This window comes from Lynx canadensis, chromosome E3 (genome assembly GCF_007474595.2).
Source record: "Lynx canadensis isolate LIC74 chromosome E3, mLynCan4.pri.v2, whole genome shotgun sequence".
Lineage (NCBI taxonomy): Eukaryota > Metazoa > Chordata > Mammalia > Carnivora > Felidae > Lynx > Lynx canadensis.
The window spans coordinates 9666364-9685067 of record NC_044318.1 but is presented as its reverse complement, the minus strand read 5'-3'; the positions used below and the strand labels follow the sequence as shown (position 1 = coordinate 9685067).

The following is an 18704-nucleotide window of genomic DNA, read 5'->3' as shown; positions in this document are numbered from 1 at the left end:
CCGGCCTGGAGCCTGCCCACCAGTCTCAGGTGCACTGAGACCCCCTCAGGCCCAGAGTGGTCCTGAGCTCCAGAACCAACTGGGACATCCTTGCCTGATTCCCCGCGAGCATGCGTTCCTTTCCCAGGCCTGCCAAGGCAAAGCACCACAAACTGCGTGGCATGAAACCACAGATGCTTGTTCACTGACGGTCCTGGAGGTCACAGGTCAGAGCTCAGGTGTCAGCAGGGCCACCCTCCTGCCCAAGGCTCTCTGGGGACAGTCCTTCCTTGCCTCTCCACCCACCCGTTCCCCGGCTTGTGGCCACATCCCTCCCATCTGTCTGTGCCTCTTTTCTTGGGGACACCAGATGCTGGATTCGGGCCCTCCCCACTCCAGCACGACCTCATGTCAGCACGATGACCTCTGCAGAGACCTTGTTTCCAAATAAGATCACGCTCATTGGCACTAGTGGTTGCGACTTCAACATAATTTTTAGGGGGAAACGGTTTAACTTCTAATGGAGGGAGAAGGGAAGGTAACGGTAATAAGAGCCAATGTTGATCGAGGCTTACTGCATACACACCAGGCAAGCTCTCCACACACAGGAGCTCGCCGAGTCTGCTCAGCCATCCAATCACACCAGGAAAAGTTGAAGCCCACAGTGGGGCCTCTGAGCCCTCAGGATCTGCACACTCATCTCACTGACCACGAACTTCTGGCCCCTACTTACTTTACTCCTCGCTCTTCTTCAGACACGTCGGGCTTGCTCCTGCCTCAGGACCTTTGCACAGGCTGTTCCTCTGCCTCGAAGGCTCTTCCCCTGCATATGTGCTTGACTCAGTCCCTCCCCTCCTTCGGTTATTTTTCTTAAGTCATCTCCTCCATGAGTCCTTTCCCACCCACCCTGTTTATTTGTACCCCCACCTCTCTCTAGCTCATTCCATCCTTTTCCTGGCTTGGTAGCTCTAACATACCATATAACATACTTACTAAACACCTTCATTTCTCATTGCCTGTCTTCTGCCCACCCACGCTAGGATGTGCACTCCACAAGGACCCAGGGATGATTTTTACCTGTTCTGCAGAGTGGAGTGGAGTGAGTGTTCAATTAAACATCTGTTGTGAATGAAGTCATGAACATAGGAGGTAGAGATTAGTCACTGCCCCCATTCTGCAGAGAAGGATGGAAACTCAGGTTGAGTCACGTGTCCCAGGCCACACAGCTGTTGAACAATGAGATCAGGACTTGAATCCAGGCAGTGTGACTCCAGAGCCACCCTCTGACCACTATGTAGATTGCAGAGAACGGGACCCTTGGTGGCTCCCCTGTCATTTGGGCCATCTTCTTTTCCGTCCTTGGCTCTCAGCCCGCTATGGGCTGAGTGGGAACCTGGAACAGACAGAGAGGGACTGACCTCACAGACTGCTCTGAGGAAGGGTTTACTGGGGTCGTGGCGGGTAAATGACGGGACAGTCGTTCCAGGATGACCGGTTCCTGGCCCTTGAGAAACCTGGTGTGGCCGCCGGTAGCCGCGGAAACTTCTCACCTGTGCACTGCTGTCCATGTTTAACTGTCCCAACCCCTTAGGGGGTATTTTCTGCCTGGTATTAACATTCTTGGTGTCCCCGAGGGTCTGAAACATGCCCGGGCGTGGAGATGGGGGCCCCTTCAGGTGTGTGTCCCCTCCTCTTCGGGCCCCCTACACAGCAGGTGCATGTGGTTGAACACTGCATCAGGCGAGGACAGGAACGCTTCCTGAGGTCTGTGTGCCCCCCGGGTGTTTTCAGGTGTGTTACCTCCACGAATCTTGGCATCGTCACTCAAGGTGGGCAGGCTGTGCCCACTTAATTGATGAGGAAACCGAGGCTTAGGGCCACCTTGTCCACATCTGCCAAAAGCGCCACCTGCGCTGATGGGCCCACGAGGCTGGCGACGGCCTGGGCCAGGGGTCACAGGCTGGGGCTGTGGGGTACACGCCCTAGGAAGCTGGCCTCTGATGTAGACTAGGCTTCATGCACTTACCCTGGGTAAGTATTTTCTAATGGAGCAGGAGGAGTCTAAGTCCAAAAAGAAGAAGAAGGAAGCTTCTGGATTCTCCTTGTCCAGAGGGTTTTTTTCCCCCTGCTTGCTAAGATGAGGCGTGGTCCAGCTGGGCACCATGAGAGGTTCCTGGATGGGTGGAAAGAGCGGGGCCCCTCCAGTCTGGGCCGGGCAGGCTGCAGGTCGGAATCATTTGATAGTGATTGGATGTTTGATAAACCTGGAGAGAAGTATTCACCTGTTCCCTTGACAAGCCCTGGACCCCTGGGGTGTGTCCAGGGGTGCTAAGTGCTGGGGATGGGCCCCGGGGGGAAAAGTAAAGGCCCTGCCCTCGAGGGGCTGACCCTCCCTAGGCGGGGAGCCCGAAGGGTTGGGAGGGACAGTGCGAAGTGTCAGTTTGGCAGCCAGCCCAGGAGGAGGAGAAGCCAGGCCGAGATCCCCGGGGGCAGGTGGGGGCCGCCTCCCGACGTCCCGGGGGTTCAAAGCAAGAAGCCTTGCCTGGGGTTCATGCCCCCCGAGAAAGGAGGCAAACTGAGCCCTCAGCAGCCTGTGCCCTTCTCTGCCCTTAGAGACCCAGACCGAGGCCAGCGTGGCCCTCCACGGAGGGGATGGTGGGGTCAGCGTGGACGTGGCAGCGTTGGTGGCCTGGCCGATGGACGGCACTCTGGAGCTGATGGTGAATGCCAGCCACGCGGTACCCGCTCTCCGGGGGCTGGGCCTGCCCTTCGCCAGCCAGGTGAGACGTGGGTCCCCCCACCTCCACGCTGGGCCGGTCTCCCCCCAGTTCTACCCACTCCATCCGGTTCCCAGCCTGCGCCAGGCCCGCTGTGTGCACGACCGACCGTGCTCCCTCTCTCTCTGTGTCTCTCTGGCACTTCCCAGTCGGTAAAGGCTGTTAGTGACACTGACCGCTGGAACGCGTGTCTGCTCAGCCGTCTTTGTGTTTGCAGCCCTGGGGCGTGTGGACGGGCCTCCTGCGGCCCGAGTTCCAGCTCCCCGCCCTGCGTGCTTTTTTGCCCCTTCCGGTCTTGCGTTCAAGTGAAAGCCCAGCTTTGGTCTGTGGAGCCCCGGGGTGCTCAGCGCCGGGGTTTTCTGTGCCGTGACTCCTTTCCTCCTCCTAACACCCCGTGAGAGGCGGGCGGCAGAGTCCTTAGGAATCTCGGCTCTGGGAGTCAGATCCCAGCTCTGATGCCTGCGGGCTGTGTGGCCCGGGGCAGGTTCCTTAGCCTCTCTGTGCCCTCAGTCTCCTGAAATGGGGATGATACTTGTGCTGATAGCACGGGGTTGGGGAGCACGGGGAGAGTTCGCATCAGTTACACCTGGTGGAGCAGGTGGTTTAGAAGCTTTGGCTGCCGCTGTGATGGTAAGTCACTGTCATCACTGTCTCCGGGTCACACGTGAGAGGGTATGCCACCTGTCCAAGGTCATGTGGCAAGCGGGCAGCCAAAGGGGCTCTGGCTGGCAGCTGGGCCCCTTGCCATGCTGCCCTCCCACATCTGGGAAGAAGAACCTGCTGTGGCCCCGTGAATGGGGTCAGGCTCCGGCCACTGCCCCTTGGCACAGAGTCGCCTTTCCCGGCTGGGCCCTCTGGCTGCCCGGCGAGTCACTGACACATTCCAGAAGCCTCTTGTTTTCGATTAGCAGCACGTCCCTGCCCCCACTCCACTCTGCCCCGAGGAAAGGCTATTCCCAGAGGCCCTGTCACCCCTCATGCAGGGGGTCTTTGTCACTGGACCCCCCCCAACTGAGGGAACTTGGTTCCTGCTCCCTCTGACTTCATCTAAACCCCCTTTTCTTGGTCTCGGGCCCCGTGGTGGGGAGACGTGGTGGGGCTCATTCTCTGCTGGCGTCCGGGGATGCAGGCCTCGTGGGGTGCACTCTGGGCTGCAGAGTGGGGCCTGGCTTGGGAGGGTCCTCGGGCCCCTTTACCCCCCCATACCTCACAGCCTGCTGCTTCCTCAGCTCGTGTTCCAGAAGCTCTGGGCAGAGGGACAGATGCACTCTTCCCTGCAGCTGACCTGTGATTCTCAAGCCAGCCTGGTCCTTGACGTGCGTGGCCAGAGCCAGGTGCTCAGGTGAGGGGCTCCCTGCCACTCTGCCCGCCCTCCTCCCCCACGGAGAAGAGAGGGATGGGTGAGGGGGAGAGATCAGCTGGGCCCCTACCGCGTGCTGACCTCTAATCCCCAGCGCCTCCTTGAACCCTCCCCACAGCCCTACTGCACAGATGTGGAAAGAAAGGCTCAGAGAAGCATAGCAACCTGCCCGAGGTCACACAGCTCGTAAAATAGCCTTGGTTGGCCTTTGGGGGGCAGGACACAGATGAGGAGTTCCTGGTCCCACAAACTAAATGCATCCTAGGCCTCAAATTCAAATTAGTCATTGTTAGAGCTCTTCAGTCTGGGGACCTGCCGGGTGGCTGGCCCGGTGCCCGGTGGCCTCACGCGTGTGTGAAGTCGGGGGGCCACCAGGCTCCAGCCCCCGTACCAGGTCGCCAAAGGGTGACTATGCCCGCCCAGGGTCATGGGGCCACGTCTGGGGAAATTTCTGGTTGTTGTAGCTGGGGAGCTACTGGCTTCTAGCGGGCAGAGGCCAGAGATGCTGCTACGTGCACACGTCAGCCTACAGCCACGAGTGACACCACGGTGTGGCCGAGCCACCAGAAAGGGGCAGCAGCCTGGAGCTCACAGCCCTGGGCCGCCACGAGCACCTTGGCCTGGAGGGGCCAGGGGAAAGCGTGCCGTGTGCACTCGGCTGCCAGGAGCGAGCCCATGTTTCAAATGCTGCCGTCTAGACCCTGCTGAGGCTTCCACTGGCCAAACCCGAGAGGGCCTATTGATGGGCCCGCCGGAGACACTCAGCCCGGCACCGCTATAGCTCGTTATGCTGAGGGGGAAACTGAGGCTCAGAGAGGGTAATTGGGGAACTTTCCCCGGCCAGCACCCGACGCAGGCCGGGCGGGGATGGAAACGCGTGTCACCTGACCCCGCACCACGCGGCCCTTGGGCCTGGGGCGTGCGAACGCCCCCACCGGCCCCCGGCCAGGTTCCTGGATCTCCTGCCCTCTGCCGGGGAGGTTGGCCTGGTCCCTGACCAGCCGTGGGCGCCCTCGTGCCCGGCCTCAGGCACACTCTGTCCTTCCTTCCAGCAAAGAGCTGCAGCTCTCCGGCCGGCACCACCTCCCTGGCCTTCTGGGCCGCTGCCCCCGCACAGCCTCAGCCAAGGTAACTGTGCCCAGCCACCCCTGAGCCCTGACTGCTTCCAGATGCCCTGCCGAGGTGGGAGGGGGCCCTGCCGGGGACCGTAACCTGTCCACATGTGTCCGCAGGCCCACAGCAGGCCCCTGTGGGCTGCCCTCGGAAACCCCTGGCTCCAGCTTTCCCAGACACCCCCAGGCTCACATTCCTGGGCCGCGCCCGCAGCCCCCCGCTGAGCCCACGAGACCCTGGGGAGGGGGGGAGGCCCGCCTGCCGGGGGCCTGGCACCGGGACCACCTCACCGGCCCGGCAGGCTCCCAGCAGCTGGGTCGAGTGGCACAGGCCTTGGAGCTGAGGCAGCAGTGCCACCCGGGTGCCGTCTTGTTCCCACGGCCCAGGCTCTCTGTGTCTCTTCCCGCCCTTGTCCGTGAATCCCCTTTTCACCCGGGACCCCCAGGACAGCCCCTGGTTACGCATCTGGCCTGCGCGTGGCATTTGGGGGTCCTGGGGGTAGACAGCAGGCCCAGGCTGGCGTGCCCCCCTCCCTCCGTTACCGTTACCATTACCTGTTTCCCTGTCTGCAACTCTTTCCCAAATCAGAAGCTTCTGGAGGGCATACCCGGCCCAGGGCCCAGCACACAGTAGGTGCTCCAGGAAAGATGTTGACTGATGGAATGAGTGACCGGTTGTTACATTTGCCGACTGGTCACTTCGCCATCCTGCCAGCCACCCGGTTTTGTTAAGTGCCCTCCCTGCCCGGGGCTCGGCCGCCTCTGTTTGCAGAGCCCCTACCGTGTGCCAGGCCCCGTCCTGGCGCTCTCACACGATGTCAATGCTCCCCAAGCTTCGTTGCAGCTGTACGACCCATCAGGGAACCTCTTGTTCCCCCGACCCCAGTCTTTGTTTTGTATACTTTCCAATCTATAGAAAAGTTACTGTGGGACAGTGAACATTCCCCAGTTGTTAATATCCTGCCACAACGTTCTGTTTATACTTACGTGTTATATATATTTGTATATTCACACACACGCATACATTTTCTTCTGCGCCATTAAGAGATGATACAGACATGTTTCTGGACACATCATACCTCTTTACTTCTAAATACTTCCTTCAGTGAGTGTTTCCTATTAAAAGTCTATTTTCTTGTATAACACAGTGTAAGTACAAAACTCAGGAAATCTAACATGATGTAGTAATATTATGATTTAATATGTAGTCCGTAATAAAATTTCCTAGTTACTCCAATAATCTTTCAAGCTGGGTTTTTTAAAAATTTGTTTGTTTTTAGTTTCTTTTAAATCTAGGACCTTCTTCAGGATCACCAGGGGTGCTTAGTTGTTCTTTTTGATTTCTTAATCTGGAACAGAGGTCTGCAGACCTTAGGAGCCAGATAGTAAATATTTTCGCCTTTAAACCCAATATGGTCTCTGTTGCAATGCTCAGTGCTGTCACTGTAACAAAAAAGCAGCCATGGACAATATGTAAATAAATGGGTGTGGCTGTGTTACAATAAAACTTTATTTACACAATCAAGTGGTGAGCCAAATTTGGCCCAAAGCGGACCCCTGATCTAGAAATTTTTCTCCTGCCCAGTACCTGTTCCCCCGCCAATATTTTTACTATTAACCTTTTCAGACACTGGAAAATGAAAGCAATTTTGTAGTGAACATCCACATACCCAGTGCCTAGATTTCCTTACTCCTGGTTCACTCCTCTTGCTTTATCAGATAGCTCCCCATCCAGCTGAGTTCTTGACACATTTCAAAGTAAGTTGCAGAGGTTGATATACTTCCCCCTAAGCAGGAAAAGCCCTGCACTGACAGTTGTGAAGTTTCCAGGCAGTTATTTTGCAAAACTCCTCCGTCGGGATTTGTCAGATTCTTTGTTCAAGATGAGATCTGGGTTGAATGTTTTGACAGGGGTACTGCTAATCTGCAGAGCTCTTCAAAAATACCAGTTTGGGGGCACCTGGTTAGCTCAGTCATTTGAGCATCCAACTCTTCATTTCAGCTCAGGTCATGATCCTGGGGTCATGGCATCAGGCCCCACATCGGGCTCTGCACTGAATGTGGAGCCTGCTTAGGATTCTCTCTCTCTGTCTGCCCTCCACCCCTGCTTGCATGCAGGCTTTCTCTCTCTGTGTCTCTCTCAAAGAAAATACATTTTAAAATACCAGTCTTTCCACCCTGTTCCCAGAGGTTCTGTTTTTACAAGCGGCGGGTAGGAACCCAGAATCTCTATCTGCGGCCAATGCCCTAAGTGATTCTGTGGTGTAGCCAGTCTGGAAGATGGCACATTATTTCATACACTTTTTGCAGCACATTAATAAAAAGTTTCATCATCCCGGTTATTATCTCCGGTTAGAAAGCAGAGACTCGAGTGGTTAAGGAACTAGCCAGGGGTCATCCACCCCATGTGACAGCCGTGGAGCCAGAATGGGCATCTGCTGTCCCTGCCTGTGCCCAGTTCCCTGCGCTAGACTGCCCCCTGCTGTCCACAACACTAATGCAACCACAATTCTTGCCTGATGGCCCCGGGATAGTAGCTGCCTTCAAGTGCGTGTTACAGCACGAAGGGCTTGGAGAGGTGGTTGTCATGGGCACACCTGGTAGCCTCGGCCGGGGCTCAGGACCCTCATCTCCTCAGACTTAGTCCAGCCCAGGAAGCTGCGGGTGTCTTGGGCCCAACCCTACAGCCCGGAGCCGGGATCCACCTGAACGTTCCCTCAGAAACCAATGGGGCGGGCACCTGGGTGGCTCAGTGGTTAGGCGTCCAACTTTGGCTCAGGTCATGTTCTCACAGTTGGTGGGTTCAAGTCCTGCGTTAGGCTCTGTGCGGACAGCTCGGAGCCTGGAGCCTGCTTTGGCTTCTGGGTCTCCCTCTCTCTCTGCCCCTTTCCCACTCGTGGTCTGTCTCTCAAAAATAAATATTAAAAAAATTTAAAAAAAAAATAAAGGAAACTAATGAGGAAACCTCTCCCCTCCTTCTCTGACCCAGCTACAGTACTCCGAGCATGAGGCCGAGAGCGCGATTTTCGTGGCGGTAGAAGAGCATCATTTCCACGTGGGCACCAGGGTGGTGACCGCGAAGGCCAGTGTCACCAACATCATCAGGCTGGAACAGACCTTCCCCCAGGTGCATGGAGGGCAGCCGGGGCCGGCTGGGGGGGCTCTTGGGGCGGCCCTTCGAGAAAAGAGGAATTGTCACGGGCTGTGAAGTAGGCGAGACTCGCTGGAATGGATTGGCAGCTGGTCTCTGTGTCTGTCCCTTCCTCCCTGTCTCCTTCCCTTGCATGTTATTTATTGAGCCCCTACTAGGGTCCAGGACAGGCAGGTCCTAGAAGCAGAGGACATCACTTGGAATAGGATTGGTGGATCCTTCCTCTCATCCAGTGTCCATCCGGTGGGGTGATTGGCCCCCCCAAAATTGCATAAATAAGTAAGAAAATACTCCAGGTGGTGATACATACTATAGAGAAAAGAAAATGGGGTGATAGCGGGGGAGCTCTTGAGGGGGCCAGGAAACCCTCACAAAGGAGCTGACATTTGAGCTAGCCCCAGATGACAAGCAAGTGTTGGCCGTCTGAAAATCTGGTGGAAAGGCCTTCCAGGCAGAGGGAAGAGCACATACAAAGGTCCTGGGGGCAGGAATGAGTTGGGATGTTTGAGGAGTGGCCACCAGGCTGGAGCAGAGTGGGGGAGTATGGATGCGGTAGGAGGTCGTAGGGGTCTGATCGTGTAGGCTCCTGGCAAGCCTCAGGGAGGAGTTTGGATTTAGTTCTCTGTGAAATTGGAAGCCTTTGAGGATGTGGTCCAAGCGATGATTTCAGATCCTTCCGGCTGCTGCGTGGGGAGGGACCTACAGGGGGCAGCAGAGACAGCAGGGAGGAAGCGGCTGTCCTCCACAGGGCAGGGAGTAACGGGGGGGTCTTGCATCAGGGTGGGGCAGTTAACTTCCTCCCCCGATGCTCAGCACTGGGTCTGGAACATGATGCCTGCTCACTGAGCGTTTGAGGAACCCTTGCTGCAAACCACAGCAGCTCCCACGTGGCAGTGCCCGCAGGTCAGCCCCGGGCTGGCAGAGGTTGGCCTTGGGACTCTCATCCCCTCTCATAGACGGGGAAACTGAAGCTCAGAGAAGTTAGGGGACTGACCCAGGGCCACACAGCTTGGAAGGGGAGCTGAGAGGTGGTGTCCTTTTTACGGGGCCATGCGGCGTCTTGTGTCGTGCTCCACCCCTCCACCGCGTCGTCTGCCCATCCCTCCGGGAGCCTTTGGCTTTCTTGCTTCCTGATGTCTCTGGCAGCCCCATAAACTGTTCATGCCCCATGAATGTTCCTGGTCTTTCTTCTTCCGAAAGTGCTTCTTTTCCACCCCAAGCAGCAACGCAGACCCGGTTGTCCAGTGACCCGGTGCTGTCTTTCTCTTCCAGTTCAGCACCCTTCCTGCGGAGCTGGTCCTGCAGACCTCGTACGAGAGAGCCCATGGGACCCGCACCCTGCACCAGACACTTCTGTGGGATGACCAGGTGGTGACCTTCCACGGGAGCCTCTCTGGGTCCTTCCCCAGACTCCCAGGGAACCTCAGCCTCCAGGGTGAGTGTCTGAGAGGCCGCTGACGGGGGTGGCCGGTTCACTCGCTCCACGAACCATCCTCGAATGCTTGCTTAACCCAGATGCTGTTCCAGGCACTGGGGGATCCGTCCGGAAATAAGATGGCCCAGGTCCCTGCCCGCAGGGAGAGAGGCGGTGTGCAGGGATGCGAATGTGAGGAAAAGCCTATCAGAGTGTGTCTGAGAGCGAGAAGGGTTTGATTTGGGGGTGTGGGGTTCCTGTGGGTGGGGCAGCCTAGGAAGGCCCATGTGACAAGGTAATGTCCAAGCTGAGCCCTGAATGATGAAAAGGAGCTGGCTGTGGTGAAGATCTGAGGAGGGGCATCGAGAGGAAAAGGAAAAGCATGTGCAAAGGCCCTGAGGTGGGAATAAGACTGGAGTGCTAGAGCAACAGCAGTGAGGCCAGAGTGGCCCGAGTGCACTGAAGGGGGAGCAAGGGGTGCAGACAGGCGGGCGGCCCCAGGGACCCCAGCCACACAGGGTCCCAGCCCTGAGCCCGGAGTTACAGTTCCCCTGAGTGTGATAAGACAGGATGTGTGGAAGGTGGGGCAGCCCCGAGCATTCCCGGGGGTTCAGAGCTGAGGCTGAGAGTTGGCAGGGGAGGTGAGTGCTGTCCCACAGAAGCCCCAGTGACGGCACCTGCATCCCCCGAGGTCCTCCAGCAAACAGCCCCCTGGAAGGGACTGTGAGGTCACACAGGCTGTCAGTTTACACAGAGCAGAGCCCGATCTGCAGGCCTGCCAAGCGGGTGACACAATGCAGACCCCGGTCCCGGGGCCACCACCTGCTGGGTGGTCTGATGGAATCTCCCCAGGGTCACAGTTGCCACACGTGTGCCCTGCAAGGCAGATGAAATGCATAGATCCTCAATAAGCTGAGGCAGCATGTGTGTGTGTGTGTGTGTGTGTGTGTGTGTGTGTGTGTGTGTGCGTGTGTGTGTGTGTGCGCGCGCGTGCGCGCACAGGGGGTGTGTGGGTGCATGCAGGGGGTGCGTGGTTGGGCTGGGCAGCCTGAGGACCCTGCCGTGTGGGTACAGAGCATGGGAGTCGGGGTCAGAGTGTGGGAAGAAGGAGGGTTAGGGCTCTGAGTGCGGGGCCCATGAATGTGGTCGGCGTTCTCTAGACTAATGACCTGATGGCTCCTTGAGAAGCCCCTAGTGGCACCGTCTCCAGGCACAGCTCCCAGGAGCCTGTGTAGGAACAGGTGGCACCTTTCCAGAGAGTTTAGAGGGCCACTGTCTCCCGTGGAGTCTCAGGTGACTCTTGCTCATGGGTCTGAGAAGACAGGGCCAACCGGTGGCCTCACAAGATGGGGTCAAGTGTTGCAAGAGGTCCGGGCAGCTAGACTTAGTCTAGGGGGTGAAGGAAGAAAGTCTAGGGCAGGGAGACTGCCCGGTGTGAGGCCTCAGCTATGGAGATGCCTCCATATCTCACCCTAGAACAGAATGCGAGTAGAGGCCAGCTGACCGTGGGCCGGGTGGGTGCGGGGCATTCAAAAGGGGCACAGGTCACTCCTGAGTGTGAGGAATGTTGGGTGGCAGGTGGCCCAGGCAGCCTTTGGTGAGTGGCAACCGTCCCCAAACTCACTGGTTTCTACCAGAAAGCATCAGGTTGGGCACAGGCTGCTGCTGACCTGGGCTGGGCTCTCCAACTCTCTCGGGGGGGCTGGCTCCCGGCAGATCTAGGACCGCCTCGGCTGGGAGACCCAGGTGCTGCCTATGTGCGGTCACCATGCAGCAGGCCAGCCTGGGTTCCCTCTTGTGGTGCCTGGGCAGGTTCCCAGGGAGCGAGTGGGAGCTGAGGCTTCTCGAAGCCTGGGCTGGGATGTGGCAGCATCCCCTTGCCCAACTCCTATTAATAAGTCTCAAGGCCCAGGTTCGAGGGCTGCACCTCTTGATGCAGGAGGTGCTGAGTCTCCCTGCAAAGCGTGGAGGGGAGATTTGGGGCTCTCACAGGGACGGGGGGGTGGGGGCGGGTGTGTTGAGTGGTGGGTGACCCAGTGAAGGTGTAGCTTCTGAATTTTGTGTGGATTACCTGAGCACGTGGCCCCCAAGTGGCCACCTTGCCCGAGGTGGTCACTGTGTCTGCTGAGATCCCCCTGGGCCCTCTCCGCCCCTCCCTGTGCCCCCACCCAGTGGAGCTCACGCACCAGCTGCCCCTCTCCCTGCCGCGACACTGCAGTCTCAGCCTGTCCTCCGAGCATTCACGACGTGGACGCCGGGACCACCTGGCCGTGGGCTGGGATGGCAAGGACCAGGTGGGTGTCTGGGTTGGAAGGAGACCCCGGGAACTCTACCAGGCCTGTAGGCTGAGCAGGACCCTCGGGGCCCAGGCCTGCCCAAGGAGCCTTACTCGGGCCAACCCAGCTGGTTCCAGGCCCCAAGAGACCGTGGGAAAGGCGCGGGGTGGGGAGTGGAACCTGGGTTCCAGCCACACCTGAGCGACAACAGGGAAACCAGTGGTGAATGCACAGGGAAGGCTTATCATGTGCCGGGCACGGCAGCCCCACGTTCCGATGGTGACACTGAACCTCAAGGAGGTGTAGTGACTTGTCCAGAGTCACGGAGCTAGTGGAAGGCAGGGCTGCGATTCTAAGTCCTTGATGCCCCTGGCCCGTGTCTTCGTCACCATGTGTACCATTCTCTGCCCCATCGCTGTCCTCACTGTCCCTGTCTGCTCCTCCCTGGGCCTCAACTTTGTCCTCTGCAAAACGGGCTGAATCTCTCCAAGGGCCCCCCCGCAGTCCTGGGAGTTTTGTGCTCAGAGCCAGCTGCTCGCATGCCCTTTGACCCTGGAGAAGGTTGTCTGTACAGGGTGGGGAGGGGGATGCCCTTGTGGGCGAGGCCTCGGGCTCAGCCTGTCCCCCTCCCCAGGTGGTGGTCTCCTCCTCTCTGCAGTTGGGGAGGGACAAGCTGGCCGCCCGCCTGGCCCTGGCTCAGCCCTTCAACCTCTCCTGGTCGTGCATGGAGGCCAGCGGCCTTGCTGAGAGCAGGGGTGGCAAGGAGAGCTGGCAAGTGAGTGGGGAGCATCCGAGGTGCCTGTCGTGGTCTTGGCGGTTGGCGAGCTGCATGGCTGAGCTGGGGGGGGGGGTGGGCAGGGGGAGAAGGTTCTGCCTATCTACCGGTGTGAAGGACTCCTCCAGAATCACAGATTGCTGAAATTTGGGACCCTGAGAGGTCCTTTGGTCATTCATTCCTTTATCAGTACTTTATTAAACACCTACTACATGCCAGGTAGTGTGTGAGACCTACAGTGCTGCATTTAAAGAGCTTACAAGCGTGTCTGACTCATCATTTATATGCTTGCTTGTTTAGTCAGAAACTGCAGGGGGATGTGGGCAGGGCAGCTCAACTCCTCAACCAGCTGGGTGGCCTTGGGCAGCTCATGGACCCTCTCTGAGCCTCAGTTGTTTCAGCTGTGAAGCGGAAAACAGTAGACCAGTGTGTGTAGACAGTAAACAGCATGTTCCAGGCCGAAGACCCTGTCTAAAATTCAAACAAATGAATGAGGAAAAATTAAGAGTTGTGACAAGCACTCTGAAGAAAGCAGAGAGGAGGCTGAGATAGAGACTAATTAGATGGGGTGGTCAGTGAGGGCCTCCTGGAGGAAGTGGTTTGTCAGCTGAGGACTCACAAGTGAGAGGGAGCCACCTTGTGGCAAGCTGGAGGAATAGCATTTTAGGTATGGGGGGGGGGACAGCAAGTGCAAAGGTCCTGAGGTGGGAACAGGCTGGGGTGCTTCGGAAAGGGCCAGAGGCAATTGGGCTGGAACAGGGTAAGTGACAGGACAGGTGCCGGGAGATAGCAGCTGAGGACCCCTGCCTTGGGCGGCCTCCGCTGCCGTAACAAAACACTGCAGGCTAGATAGCGTCTGTCGCTTAAAACAAAAATTTACGTCTCCCACTTCCAGAGGCTAGAAGTCCACGATCAAGGGGCCAGCTTGGTCAGGTCCCGGCGAGACCTCTCTTGCTGGCTTGCAGCCTTCCGTGTCCTCACGTGCCAGGGAGAGAGCTCTCTGGAGTCTGTGGTTACAGGAGCGCTGGTTCCACCATGGGCCCGCCTCACGACCTCCCGTCAGCCCCGCTTCCTCCTGCCATCACAGGGGGACGAGGGCTTCAGTGGGAAGATTAGGGGAGCGGGGCGCACACTGAGTCCAGAGCAGCCCCAGAGGCCCTGAGTCGGGGGGGCTCCGATTTCCTTCTGGAAAGGGCAAGTCTGGGTGTTGGCAATGAAGTGTCTTGCATCGAAATACTTGCAGCTTCCTCATCTGGGCGTGGCTCTGAGCTCTTGCAGCCCCGGCGGGATGGGCGGGGGCAGGACTTTGTCTCCAGTTCCCTGCTTCTTCCCCTAGAGTGGTGGGCAGGGGGCCACCCTCCCTCTCCGCGCCCCCCGCCCCTGCAGCACACACACACACACAGAACATCCTCTTCCCCTTCCCACCCCCCTCACCGGCCTCCATCTGATGCAGGTGCAGCTGGCCTTGGACAGAGGGCAGCCCGTGACCTTGCACCTCACCTGGGCTGACAGGTCCTCGGGGTACGATACCATCTGGGACGGCTGCCTGGCCGCCTCCCCGGGGCAGGTAGGCCTTGGTGGGACTGCCACGTCGAGCGCGGGCCTTTCCCTGACTCTGGGCCCCTGTGCTGGCCCTGAGTCACATACTCCATCCTCTTGTCAGTTCCGGGCCACCTGGGGCCTGGGCGCCCTCAGGGCCTGTGGGGCCTTGACACAGACCACGGCCGTGTTCAGCGAGCAGCTCGACCTGTCCTGGGACCTACGCCGGATGCGGCAGAACCTGACCTATGAGGTGAGGCCTAGAAAGCCGGGTCCCAGGCAGGTACCCACAGGGCGGCCCCATCTGCTATAGAAAGTGCCCGGCTCTGAAGCCATGTGGTCCTGGGTGCCAGGGCCCGCTGTGCGGTGGGACCATGAGTACCCATGTCTCCACAGTGAGCCTTGGTGTTCCCTGCTGGAAAGTGGGTGCAGGAGTCCTTCCCTGACTGGGGTATAGTGACAGCTCTGGGAGGTGAGGAAAGCAAGGCACCCAGCATGAGGTGAGCCCTCGGAGCAGACACCGGGCCGTGGAGAAATGGGGACACCCGGCCCTGGAAGCCCACCGTGCTCCTTCTGGGGTCTCGCACCCGCATTCTGGCACCCCTAGGTCCAGCTCCCTTGGTGCCTCCAGCAGCCCTCCTGCCCAGAGTATACATGGCTCATATATCATAGCGGGACTCAGGGCACCTGCTCCCCTCTTGTCAGGGTCTCCCGTCTGCAGCCGGCCGGGGCCTTTCCCTCCTCTACTGGGATGAGCCCTGTCTCACGGGGCCGTGTCATTCCAGAGGCACTGGCCGTCCCAGCCAGACCAGATCCATGCGGGCGTCGTGCTAGAGCACGTCTTCACGGCCTCCTGCGCCACCCAGAGCTTCCGGGGAGAAGTGGAGACCGACTACAGCCACTGGCTACACCATTCCCTGCACCTGGGGCTCTGTGACCTGCCCAGGGTGAGTCCGTCCCAGGGAAGGGGCCCAGGGACCCATGGAGGGAGGGTGAGGAGAGAGGACAGCATCTGCAGAGTGCAGGGGTGTGTGTGAGGGCGCTGGGTGCCAGTGTCACCGCGGTGCCGTTTGTCGGCCGGTTGACCACAGGCAGGGTCCGTACTTTGAATGTTCGGTGATTCACCTGGGGAGCAGAAGAAGTACTAGGTTCCGGTGTGTAGGGCGATTGTGAGGTTTAACACGTGACACAGGAAGAGGGTTTACACGTAAATGAAAGCTATGCTTAGTCTCATCGTTGTTAGAGGTAGGGTGCTGGGACCCCTTTCTCCCAACATTCTGCCTGAGTTTGTCAGCTGGTTGATTGGTCCTTCCTCCCATCCACCTACCCACCCTCCCATCCAGCCACCCACCTCTTCACCCACCCTGCTGTCCGTCCGTCGTCCATCCGTCCACCCATCCACCTACCCACTCAGCCACCTACCCAACCACCCAGCCGTCTACCCACCCACCTACTCACCTACCCTTCTATCCATCCCTCCATCCACCCGCCCACCCACCCATTCACCAACCCTCCTGTCCATCCGTCCATCCGTCCATCCGTCCATCCATCCATCCACCCACCCACCTACCCACCCACCTACCCTCTTGTCTGTCCATCCGTCTACTCACTCACCCACCTACCCTCCTGTCCATCCATCCATCCACCCACCCACCCCCCTACCTACCCTCCTGTCTGTCCATCTGTCCATCCATCCATCCACCCACTCACCCACCCACCTACCCTCCTGTCCGTCCATCTGTCCATCCACCCTCCCTCACACCCATCTCCTCACCTACCCTCCCATCCATCCATCCATCTTCTCATCCATCCCAGGGTCAGGCTTTTTCATAACTGGCCAAACAGCAACATTTTAGCTTTTCAAGCCATATGGTCTCTGTTACAGTTACTTAACTTTGCTGTCATGAATACGTGTAAACAAAAGAGCTCATTCTCTGCTGGTGTCTGGGGATGCGGGCCTGGTGGGGTACACTCTGGGCTGCAGAGTGGGGCCCACGTCTCCCCGCTGCTGGGCCCAAGACCAAGAAAAGGGGGTTTAGATGAAGTCAGGGGGAGCAGGAACTAGGTCAGCTCAGTTGTCCAGTGACACAGACCTCCTGCCTGAGGGGTGACAGGGATTCTGGGAACAGCCTCTCCTCAGGGCAGAGTAGGGGTGGGGACGTGCTGGTAATCTGAAAAAGAGGTTTCCGAAATGTGCCGGTGACTCGCCGGGCAGGCCAAATTTGGCCCTTGAGCCAGTTTCCCAACCCCACTCATCCATTCATTCAGAGAGCATTGTGGGGTTCACTTACTCAAAGCCCTGTTCTAGGTGCAGGGACAAGGATGATGAAAGGGGCAGACCAGATGCCCTACCCGCTGGAGCTCACATGCCCCTGGGTGGAAAAAGTTAAACAAGAGGCATGATAAGTACTCAGGCATGATGAACGCTCTGAAGGAAGGAAGCAGGGAGAGAGGACACGGGATTGCAGAGCGGCCTCATTGACAAGCAAACTCTGTACAGGGAACAGCTAGTGCAAAGGCCCTGTGGCCAGATATGCTTAGGGTATTTGAGGAACATGGGGCAGCCCTTAGCAAGGAGGTGAGGTTAAGAAGATAATGCTGACCCATGGGTCAGGCCCAGGAGACCAGCTTTTCTTGTCAGGATAGTGGGAAGGCAGAGAGTTGTGAGCAAGGGGGTAGTGACTGATTTGCATTTTTATAGGGAGGTCTGGCTGTCAAGTGGAGGAGGGACTGGGGGCTGGCGCTGAACTGGAGGAAGGGAGACCCAATAGGCTACTGCGACAGCCCTGGTCATCTGGACCAGGGCTTGGTGGGGAGAGGAGACTGCTGCCCTTGTGCCCCCCGACCGCTAACACCCACCCTCTCGTCCCAGGCTCTCTCGGTCTCTGGGGAGCACACCCTGGGCCACGGTGAGCTCCTGCTTCGTTCCCACTGTCGGCTGGGCCTTGCCCCGGACCCAGACCATGGCCTACACCTCAGCCTGACCCTGCGCGACCACAGCAGGCCTCGGACACCAGACTTCTCCGGGGAGCTGGAGGTGGGTGGCCAGGTCCGGGCTGGCCGGCCCCGGGGTGGGGGGAGGAGGGTGCTCTTTATCCCTCTCTGGCTGGCGAGGCCACCACCGCTCCAATGGCCCTGCCACCTAGTGGCCATTATCGGAACTGCAGGCTGACACCCTGGTGGGGACCAGAGCTTCTCTGGGGGGTGGGACCCTCCAGCCTGTCCCCAGCCCTGGGACAAAGCGGCTCCTCCCTTGCCCCGGCATCTGGCCCTCGCTATAACTCAGAGGCAGTGGCTGGACTGTCTGGGTTTGAATCCCAGCCTACCCCTTTCCTCACAACTTGCTCCCCGTCTGTGCCTCAGTCTCGCCCCTGTAAAGTAGAGAGTAATAATTGCACCTACCCTGCCTCCCATGGGGTTAACGCTGCAAGGACTGGAAACGTTAATACGTGTAGATCACTTAGAGCAGCACCTGGAAGGAAGCAGTTGCTAAGTACTAGCGATTGTTACATCGGCCCAGCGTCCTTGCCCTCCTTCGGCGAGCGACACGGGAAGGGAGGAAGGAGCGGAGGTGTGGCCGATGCCCGCTGTGCCCCCACAGGCTGAGCGGTCTCGGGGGGGACCTCTCTGAGCCCTGTCTCCTCGTCTGTAAGCGGGGAGCAGACACACATCACAGGGTAGTTGGTCGGGTTGCGGGCACCCCCTCCCTCTGCCCACTTAGCACAGGCACACAGTAGGTGCTCAGTCCCTGCTGCCAGCTGCCCGCCTCTGCGTCTCCCTGGCCGAGCGAACTCGACTCCGTGACCTTCCTTCTTCTGACCTCGTTGACTCCTCTGCCCACTGGGAGCAAATCCCACCTCCTCTGCCGAGTGGGGTGCACAGTGCGCGCGCCCAGTAGGTGCTCGTGAGATGGGTGTTTCCTTCCGGCTCCGAGGAAGGCATTTCTGCTTCTGGAGCTCGCTCGGCCTCTGTGCCCACACACAGCCGCGCGGCTGGTTCAGGAGAGCTTTGCTTTCTGAGGTTGTCCGAGCTGACTCCTTGTTTCCCTGCTCCCCAGCCAGGCCCCTGACTGCTCCCGTGTCTGTAATCCCGGTGCTCCAAGGCCTGCCTCTCACAGCTGGAGGTCGGGGAGTGAGCCACTCGCCCCATTTGGGGGTCCATGGGGTGAATAGAGGCCTTTTCCAGCCTTGTGTGGTTCTCATGCCAACACGGAGGCCCCTGTGCAGAGGGGGGACAGATTGAGGAGGTCGGGTACTCACCCCGGCAGCACCAGAGGGGCCCTCACCAGCCAGTGACAGCGACAGGGACAGTGGCAGGGTGG

General features: G+C 58.7%; 1 protein-coding gene across 1 annotated transcript in view; it reads left to right on the top strand.

Moving 5' to 3' along the window:
* LOC115504551 overlaps positions 1-18704 on the top strand; it is a 139760-nt gene that overhangs the window by 98722 nt on the left and 22334 nt on the right. Inside the window, exons 44-54 of the mRNA XM_030301582.1 lie at positions 2593-2759; positions 3986-4098; positions 5169-5244; positions 8218-8355; positions 9652-9814; positions 11966-12087; positions 12704-12844; positions 14298-14411; positions 14508-14636; positions 15169-15330; positions 17256-17420. Of these exons, the coding sequence (XP_030157442.1) occupies positions 2593-2759; positions 3986-4098; positions 5169-5244; positions 8218-8355; positions 9652-9814; positions 11966-12087; positions 12704-12844; positions 14298-14411; positions 14508-14636; positions 15169-15330; positions 17256-17420 (1490 nt within the window). The remainder of the gene's footprint in view (positions 1-2592; positions 2760-3985; positions 4099-5168; positions 5245-8217; positions 8356-9651; positions 9815-11965; positions 12088-12703; positions 12845-14297; positions 14412-14507; positions 14637-15168; positions 15331-17255; positions 17421-18704) is intronic.